General features: G+C 36.3%; 1 protein-coding gene across 1 annotated transcript; it reads right to left on the reverse strand.

The window, feature by feature from the left end:
- Positions 1-559: 559 nt before the first annotated feature.
- LOC127662642 (isovaleryl-CoA dehydrogenase, mitochondrial-like) lies at positions 560-9,199 on the reverse strand. The gene is made up of 12 exons (XM_052153922.1): positions 8,936-9,199; positions 7,385-7,474; positions 7,217-7,268; positions 6,565-6,734; positions 5,862-5,955; positions 5,583-5,713; positions 5,345-5,441; positions 5,146-5,239; positions 4,945-5,026; positions 1,892-1,996; positions 1,698-1,770; positions 560-1,400 (listed from the first exon to the last, which is right to left on the reverse strand). The coding sequence occupies exons 1-12, from the start codon at positions 9,062-9,064 to the stop codon at positions 1,267-1,269; spliced, it is 1,251 nt and encodes a 416-aa protein (XP_052009882.1). The 5' UTR covers positions 9,065-9,199; the 3' UTR covers positions 560-1,266.
- Positions 9,200-10,142: the final 943 nt, after the last annotated feature.

Genomic DNA, 10,142 nt, shown 5'->3' on the forward strand with positions numbered 1-10,142 from the left:
CAGGTATCGGAATCGGATTGGAAGATAAAAAGTGGTATTGGTGCATCTAAATACAAAAGTACATACAAATACAGTTGAGGTAAACATTTTACATTTCACACTCAAAAATAAAGGTTTAGTGTTATTTTTAAGATGTATGCTCTTCAATTTCATTACAAATTTTAATCAAATTTAATAATCACTTAAAATTAATGAAAAACTTAAAATATTAAATTTTTGTTTTAGATTTGTTAAAGATTACACAACTCAATTTGATGGAATTTCCTCATGAAATTGAAATGTGTTAATCTTAAAATTATTATGAGTGCAGATGATAAATAGGCATAAGTAAATAAAAAAAATTATGTTTTGTCACAAAATTAAATTGCCTAATTAAATTCAAATATAATTTTAATAATTTGAAATTTAATTTAAATTTTCCTGAACCCTGGTGTTCCTTAAAATCATTGGGGGGTAAAAATGTCTTCAAAAAGTAATTGAGAGTGTGGATTTACTATGGTTAGAGTACTGTATGTGACACCTTGAAATACAACAGAATAGAAACCACCCTATAGACAGAGGATTTGAGTTATTTATTCTAAACATTATTAAAATAAACTAACAAACATCTGATGCATTTCACAAGGCAGGTTTCTGAAAATCTTTTGATATGTGGATACAAGTTTTTTGAAGTTTAGCCTACATTGACTGGAAAATAATGCTTAAATTACATTCACTGCAATAAATATGCTCTAAGCACTTTTCATCACAAAAGAAAAAGCCCCCCAAAAATGTGAATACAGGAGGGCAGGGGATAAATGCAAAACAGTTTACATGTTAAGAGTGACAATGTTTTGAGAAAAAAACAGTAACAATACAATAACCTGCACATGTACTTCAGAAACACCCCAGACACATGACAAAGACTTCTGGGGAAAAACTTTAATTGTCCTGGGTGTGTGTGTCATCATAAGATCTTTTCACAAAGTGCAATTAGTCTGTTATGAATAATTCAGGATCTGTCTTTTGAAAATCACTTACAGGTTGAGCAGTAAAAGTCCAGTTAATGCAATGTTATTTTGTGCATTTGTTCTTGTGTGTGACCACTGTATCATGTATGGACAGAGAGTCCAAAGAAAACATACACAAGTATATATTGTAGTTTTGATTCATCCCTCTTGACTAAACACATTAATCATCATGTGAATTAAAATGCATTCAACGAGGTAATTTCATGACAGTATATTTCACAGCCCTATATTCTGTAGAATTTAGCATCGGCGACTCCTATTTGAACATGGCATTGAAGGCCCTGCCAATGATTATCCTTCTGACCTCACTAGTGCCAGCTCCAATCTCATACAGTTTAGCATCCCTTAGGAAGCGGCCCATTGGGTAGTCATTAATGTAACCGTTTCCACCTGTGGAAACAAACAAGTGAGGTCAACTAGGTCTTAAAACATGAAAACCATTTCAACTACAAATAAAACTACATTTTAACCCAGGTAAACTACATTTATGTGCTGGTAAAGACTAGTTAGAACAAAGCATCTACTCAAATATCAACTGGTACAAGTTTGACTTCTCTGCTGCTTATTCACGCAGTAATATAATGCTGAAATTAGAATGATTGTGGATGGAAGGGTTTTACATGACTTCTCTGTAAAGTACATCAGGAGCAATTTAAATTTTTGCTGTGCTATCTACTACGTACTCACCAAGGCATTGAATCCCATCCAAGGCAACTTGAGTTGCATTCTCAGCACAATAAAGGATTACCCCAGCACAGTCCTACAACAACATCACAAATCAATACTGCTAGTACGCAATCTGGAATGGGTGCTTGCATCAGTTCCCGACACAAAACATGAAACAAAGCAGATAAAAAGAAAACTGTTTAAAAAACACTTACCTTTGCACTGAAATGGCCTTTGTCACAAGCACGGGCAACATTGTATAAATACTGCCGACAAGAACTAAGCCGTGTGTACATATCAGCCATCTTCCCTTGCATGAGCTTGTGAATTGACAGAAATAATTCATTTTATTGCTAAGACAAAGTCTTATAAACAGAAGTTAGTTAATGCATTATTAGCAATTCTGTCATTGTTAAAGCCTTTCTGTTCTGTACAACATTGAAATAATTTTTCATTCATCTTTTTTTGTTTCACCACAACTAGCTTTCCCCACCATTTAAATCCATCACCCAAACATAATTTTCAAAGTAAATAATTATTACAAAATTAGCTTTTTCATAAAAAGCACATTGCACGGCTTGTTTCTCGTAATAAAACAAACAAATAACGATAATAATAAAAAAAAATTTTTTTTTTTTCAAATTTCTTTTCAAAATATTTTTTTTAATACATTATTTTTTTTTCACATTTGATACATCAGGCTTTAAAGAGGCCCTATTATGCTTTAAATGAAAGACAAAATCCTTAAGCATAAGTGAGGTACAAAGCACAAAGTCCTTGCAAAAGGGAGTTATTCTCTCCCATAAGCAACACTGCTCAAGAACTACAAGAAACTGCTTGATTGTAGTCCAGCCATTTCATCCGTAAAGTATCCTACGTCAATATGTAACACGTTTGCATAATGCCCGCCTAAAGGCTACTTTGGCCGGCCTTCAAACAAAGGTAGTTATAGCCGATGCCAGGATGAGTCGGGTTAGTGTTGTCGCCATGTCGAGAAGACGCCGTTTTCATCACTGCAAAAGCAAAACCTCTTTGTTTGGACTTCCAAAGGCAGATGAATTGAAGTAGCTGTGGTTATAATTTATTTGACCACTATTCCTCAGCAGTACAACCACAATCAATGCTGGATTTTCAAGTCGGTTAGCCATGAAATATGGTGCATTCCCACTTTGGTGGGACAATTTGGCACTGCCAGATCACAACCTGTAAGTATGCTTGATTACACTGTGCACAGCTGTAGGCCTCTACAAATCTGCTAGCTAATGCTATTGTGTTGAAATAGTTTTGCTAATCAGCTGCGTGCCCACTTTTACCTACAACTGTGCAAAACTATACAGATTGTTTTTCATTCTTACTATCGTGAATAGTGATCAAATGTGGAGATCGATTAATTTATTTTTACAAATGGTAATTTTACATCTGCAATCCACAGTAGTGCTCGGCTATCTTGCTATCCAATGTTATTGTTTTGGTAAGGGTTTACTATTCAGCTGTGGGCCGGCTTTTACTTAAAACTGTGTAACAATCTCAAGAGTCTTATATAATTACATGCTGTAATGTTACGGCCGCTATTGGTAGTCCACGGTTAACTTGCTCACTAAATCTCTAATACCCCCGTAAATGTCCAACCAGGAGTAAGCCCCTGTTCTCGGTTCATATCTTGAGCGAAAATCTTTTGGATACACCCAGTCCAGCAAAAGATGACTTAGATGGACTACATGTCATTTACTTGAAGCTTTGTTAGGTTACAATAATCAGTGTACTTGTAAGAAAGCTTCAAAATTAAAACTTACCACTATGAAACGTCCTGCTCAAGTCATGCTTGCGAAGGTAGCTCGGTCGATCAGCTTTTTCTTCCGAACTTTCATTATCGGACTAGAGCTTGTACGGCAAAAAACGACGTCACACTTACCATAGTGAAAGTAGTGTTTACAGAGCTGCCTAGGAAGACTCTGTAGCTGAAACTTGGTTATGGTGAGGGGCGTTACATTTCCGACACACTACGCGGTTGACCAATCACAACAGACTAGGCCAGCTGACCAATCAATGCAGACTGGGCTTTTCGGAAAGAGGGGGCTTTAAAGAGACAGGATGTAATTCAGAGTATTTCGGCCAGAGTATGAAGAGCGGGCAAAAGAAATCTACAGAATGAGAAAAATAATCTGCTTTTTGAACATTAAAGCATGTAAACCTATTCTAGTAGACCCCCAAAATAAAATTATGAACCTGTAAATTAGCATAATATGGGCTCTTTAAAGGTCATTATCTTCCTGATGCAAAGTAATTTATTGTTTTTATTAGACTTTTTTGTAGTTTCTCTAAGCCCAAACTTGCCACAGTAGTAAATCTTGGGGTATCTTAAGAGGACACAATGAGCTTTTAAGAGATACTACATTGACATTTAAAATAGCAAAATTTTAAACTTTTTATTTTTCTGTCTCAGGAGATTATAGTTAGATGTTATCATGATTGTTATAATGAAAAACAATGAGATCATATAATGACAGATCAGTCTGCATGTATAAAAATACTTAACAGTTCACACTTAATATCTTAAAATTAGATTTTGGTATTTTTGAAACTCTATATTGTTTTTTTTTGTGGTGGTGGTGGTGGTGAGCATAAATGGAATGGTGGAAAGATGTACATCAAAAGCCTGTTGTCTCACATTTGATACATGAATTTCAACATGACTTTTCTATCAAATAAATAATGTTCGTAAATTTAAGCAAGCGCAAGCTGCTTCAATTCAGCAGATGCTTATTTTGAAATATCAGTAACAATACTAATAGTCACATTTACTTGGATCATAATCTGCAAATATTTCACATAAAAAAAAGCTACATGTGCGTCAGAATACGAAGACGGACATTTTGGAAATCATATTCCAAGGTCTTCTAATGTACTTTCAGAAGAGCACAGAAACTTCCACCAGGAGGCAGTAGACATCTAGTACACTGCATAAAGTTTTGATCATTTTGATGTAGAGGCCTTAGAAAATCATGTATCATATACGATTTCTTACAGTTACACCACATTTTTTACTTTCCCCAGAAAATGACTATATACTCAGAAATTGAAGGCATTTTTTATGTATTTTGTAATACCTTAATAGATCCAGACAAAAATTTGAAACTTTGAAATTGACTTTGAAGAGTCCAGCTTACAAAATAGAAAGTATGTGTTGCACCATCATAAATCAGCGATTGCTGCGATTTGACAACCATAAACATTTTCAAAATTGCCTTTTATAGACTGAAAAGCATACCTGGAAGTGGCCAATTTTCTGCCCAAATGCTTCCCGAACATGTAAATAGGGAATTGCATGGTCAAGCACAGCTTGCATGATGCTGAAAAAAATTCAACATATGAATGATAAACAATAATAAACTATATAAACTAATGAACTGTTCATAGCTCAACATATATTTCTCAACATGCTACTAGAAATAAACTGAGCAACATTTACCCAACGGGTCCAGAAGCCAGAACGAGTCTCTCCAGGTCCAGTCCACTCATCATGACATATACGCCTTTATTCAAAGGGCCCAATATGTTTTCCTCTGAAACATTTGAGAAGAATGAAAAGAACATTTTAAAATGTGGTTGGGCCTTAACAAAATCAAAACTCATATACAGGGATAATAGATGAATGCACAATCACGCACCTGGAACCTTGCAATCCTCAAAGATCAGTTCACAGGTACTGGATCCTCTCATTCCCAGTTTATCCAGCTTCTGTGCAGTGCTGAATCCTGGCATACCCTTTAAGAAACAGCAAGATGATTATTATATGCTTATGCATTGAATATGTCTTCCAAAATATGTCAATCAAATCTATTACTTACTATTAAAAACAAATCAATTATATAATTAACCAATATGAATCGGATCAGTTTCTCTAACCTTCTCTACGATGAAAGCAGTGATCCCGCGAGCCGCTGCCTCTGGGTTTGTCTTTGCATACACAATCAGAACATCTGCATCAGGCCCGTTCGTAATCCAGAACTTATTACCGTTTAACACATAGTGGTGCCCTTAATGATGACAGATCAAAACGAGAAGGATAAGATTGCCAATGCTAAATACATACATGCATATCCAACCACTCAAGACTTCTCCATGGAACTGATGTAAAAGTGCTTATTATAATATCACACAGTGATGAATAATAAGGCCAGTCACCTTCTTTTCTCGCTGTCAGTCTCATGGACACCACGTCAGAGCCAGAGTTGGGCTCACTCATGGCCAAGGCACCCACATATTCCCCTGTCATCAACTGAAGTACATACATACTGTCAGTGTTGGTGAGTAACAGAATACATGTAACGGGAGTACGTTATGTAAAATACAAAGTATAAGTAACTGTATTCCACTACAGTTACAATTTAAATCATTTGTATTTAGAATAAAGTTACATTCAAAAAGTATTTTGATTACTAAAGAGATTACTTTGCATTTTATTGTCATTTGTTTAGTTTAATATTTAGTCCGTTCAGATGAAAACATTTATACATATAAATGATGTGATCCAAAGTGCTTCTGAACAGCAGAGAAACACTTTCTTATGATGTGTTACATTCATACGAGCAGACAGAGAAGTTGGAACTGAAGGTACAGAAATAAACCTTGTGTAAATTGTCAACTTTACACTAAGCTAAAATGCTATTTCTAGCCATTTTACATGCACGTTACCAGCACGATCATATTTTTTTATCAATACATTTTTTATTTACGAGCAATTAATTACTTAATTATTATATTAATTATTATTAATATCGTTTTTTTGTGAGTTAGAGTACTCAATTACAACATTTCTACTAAATGCCCATTTTTTAAAAAAAATGTAAAGGACATGTGAATGAAAATACTTTGTTTTAACTCGCACCTTGGGCATGTACTTCTCTTTCTGTTTCAGGTTTGCATGTCGAACCATCTGATTTACACACAAGTTAGAGTGTGCTCCATAGCTGAGTGCGATAGCGGCTGACACTCTAGACATCTCCTCCATAACAATCACATGATCGAGATAGCCCAATCCCGTTCCGCCATACTCCGCTGCACACATCAATAAAGAAAATAAAAATATCTTGACAAAGACACTAGACACTAACATTCCCCATCAGATTAAGTTTTGTTCCACCATCAGGCCGAACAGTTGCAGTAGCATTTCCACTTAAACAGAGTTCGGTACTATTCGATAACAAACCGTGTCCAGCCCAGATTTCTGCACTTCCAGATAGCTTTCCCAAGCTATCTGGAATAAGTTCAAATGACCATTCTGATTAAATGCCTGTAGTGACGTTGCGACTCGAGATTGGTCACTTGTTCAGTCATTGCATTCAAATCCTGATTTTGCAGCACCACAGTGGAAAATAAAAACTGTAACTGTGCCGACGAGTCGGCACGGAACGTCATGGTTCTACAATGAGTACCTTTCGGCCCAATGGTGTAAAATCTGCGATTATGCTTAATATTTCTTCATTAACAGTTTATAGCAAGAATATTATATCTAAAAGCAGCTAAGTAAATGGTCCAACCTGGAGCTGTGATTCCAAGTAGTCCAAGATCACCCATCTCCTTCCAAAACTCCTACAGTGAAATAAAGAAAAGAACACTCTCTTGAATTATTACATAATCATGACTGCCAAAGAGAGACTACTGAGATACCTTGGAATACAAAATAGTTGACATGTTCAGGAACTTACCCTCATACGAGGAAACTCGTTTGTCTTGTCAATCTCATCAGCATGGGGGGCAAGCTTCTCTTGGCAGAATCTCTGGACTGTTTGTCTGAGCTGGATTTGAAAATAAGTTTATATGACAAACACAGGTCAGCTTATCCACAAACCGCATGGGAGCTACCAAAAACTTTAAAAAATTACTTATGTATTGAGAGCATGTTTGGAGATTTAGCATCTAATTAGAGCATCCGGTTTAACACTGCTGAAATAACAATAATATTTTTTTTATAAAAACAGCCAAAAACAGCTTAAGCTGGTTTAAGAAGGTCTCCTTCCATGCAGGGGCAGTTCTAAGTAGGCTAGTGCCTCCATGTCAACAGGCATGGCCCACCCAGAGGCTCCCTTAGAGTGGAGAATGGCAAGAGTGGTATTATGATTTTCCATCCTACTGTGAGTTCAGTGACCCCACATCATAATAAATAGAACATGAATGCATTATGACTGCAAAATAACATTTAGCAAGTAAAGTTTAAGTTAAATATTTATTAAATATTCACTTATGGTTCATAAGTGTTTGTCTGAAAAGTCCACACACTGTGATAAAATGGCACTGGTGTCCAAGTGTTCAATGCAACTGCCTTGCAAGTTCTGCCTTAAACACTTGTTAAATGTTTTTTTTTTTTTACACATTCTAACAATTGCAAATTGTTACATACACAACAAATATTTAGACTCATCCCTCATTTTGGGAATCTTTGATAGTATTTAAAAAACAATGGCATGGCTGCAAATATTAAAACAGCAAATTATGTTTTATTTGTGTACAGGAGACATTTAAGGTATAATACAGTTGCCCCCATACAAACACACCTGACCCCACCCAGCACCCCAGTCAAAATAATCTAGAACCACCCCTGCCTGACCAGCTAAAAGTGCCCAAAACCCCTGGACAACCAGTTAAGACCGTCCAACAAGGCTGGTTTGACTTGTTTAGTTTTTTTTTTTTTTTTTTTGCAGGGAAGAGGATGCTGAACTCAAATCTTTCTTTCAAAATAAATCATCACAATGGGCCGCAATGGTGAAATAAATAAAAAATAAAGACGTCAGAATATATTCTGTCCAATCAAAAGACGCCTTTCATTCACACCCCTTCCACCAAGTTTTATTAATATATAAACAAGCATCGGAGAAATAAACGACAGACTATCTTACATTAAAACATTGACTGACCGGAAATATGCAAGTTTAAGCGTAAGCTTGGTTTAAAACAATGTTTCTTGTAGTTCGCGTGTGTGTGTGTGTGTATATGCTGGCTATGTAGTGCAAGGTCAAGAACACAACGTGTGTGTTTGACATTTTTTTGGACAATATGCATGACGCACTAATTGTCTTTGAATATTGCATCTACTGATAAATGACTAGCGACTAAACGAATTAATCTATCATACGTCATCATGTGATCAAGCCCGCGCGTCTCATCCCTTCAAAACATTGTGGTTTAGTGTGACTTAAACAAGAAGCGGTGACATTTCACAAACTTCGACTGGCGGAAACATAACCCGTTGTGTCGGATACCTGCATCTGCTCCTCGGTAAGACCGTTCACGATGTCGTCTACTTGAACAGCACCAGCGCATCCACGTCGCGAGACACTTAAATTTGCCACGCTTTGGCAAAGACGCAAAGCTCTCCTGGCGGCGAACATATCTCAGTGGTTGCCAGATAAGAACAGAGGCAAAAGACAAATATGCGCAATCAAGCTGGGGCAGTTGGAGGGTAAATCACGAAAGTCTCTGTGGAAGGAATTCTGCTCTCCTTCTCTTCTGTTTTGTAAGTAACCTCAACCTACTTTAGGCTCTACTGCTTTACTGCCATCTACTGCGAGGAGGTACAAACTACAGCCCAACGTTACGAGAACATCAGCAACGACTGTTCAGAATGTAAAAGACGATTTTTTCTTCAGTTAAAGGAATATTCCGGGCTCGATACAATGTAATCCCAATCGACAACATTTAAGGCATAATGTTGATTAATACACAACAAATATTTAGACTCATCCCTCATTTATTTAAAAGAAAAAGCAGAAATCGCAGTCTACAGTAATTAAAGCACGTACAATGGACGTTAATGTGGCCAGTCCAGAAACGCTTAAATACACTTAGTTTCAAAAGTATAGTGACAAGACATGCGCATTATACATGTAAACATGACTATAGTTTAATAAAATCAGTGATTTAGTGCTTTACGGCATTTACCGTACGCAGGTCCGGTAGGCTACAAGGATGCGACCTTTAAGGTGCAACCAGTATCGCTTTGCTCGTATCATCTTGGACTTAGAGTGACACCTAGTGGTGTGGATGCAGCATAATTTAAAATCAATAGTTTTCAGTTACAGATGCCATTGTAGAAATGTACTTTTCTATTATCAAGCCATGATTAATTTAATTCAAGAGTCAAAGTGTCCAATAACAAGACTGAAATTAAGTGAGTATACAGCTGGTCATGTGATAATAAAATGGCAGCCCCCATGAGGGCGCCCCCACCCCATGTAGAATAACACAGCTTTTATAAGGTTACTGATATGACTAGAGTCCTCATCTCATGTGAGTGGTCAAGATTTTATTCATGTGTTTCAAAATTACAATTCATTTCTTTAGGGGTAAATCTTTTTTAATGGCGAAAAAAAATTACTGAGTGCAACATTCTAATCATGTACTCACCCTCATGAAACCCCAGATGTGTATGACTTTTTTTTTTCTTCTGCAGAACATTTTAGAAGAATA

Source organism: Xyrauchen texanus, chromosome 22, assembly GCF_025860055.1.
Source record: "Xyrauchen texanus isolate HMW12.3.18 chromosome 22, RBS_HiC_50CHRs, whole genome shotgun sequence".
Taxonomy (NCBI): Eukaryota; Metazoa; Chordata; class Actinopteri; order Cypriniformes; family Catostomidae; genus Xyrauchen; species Xyrauchen texanus.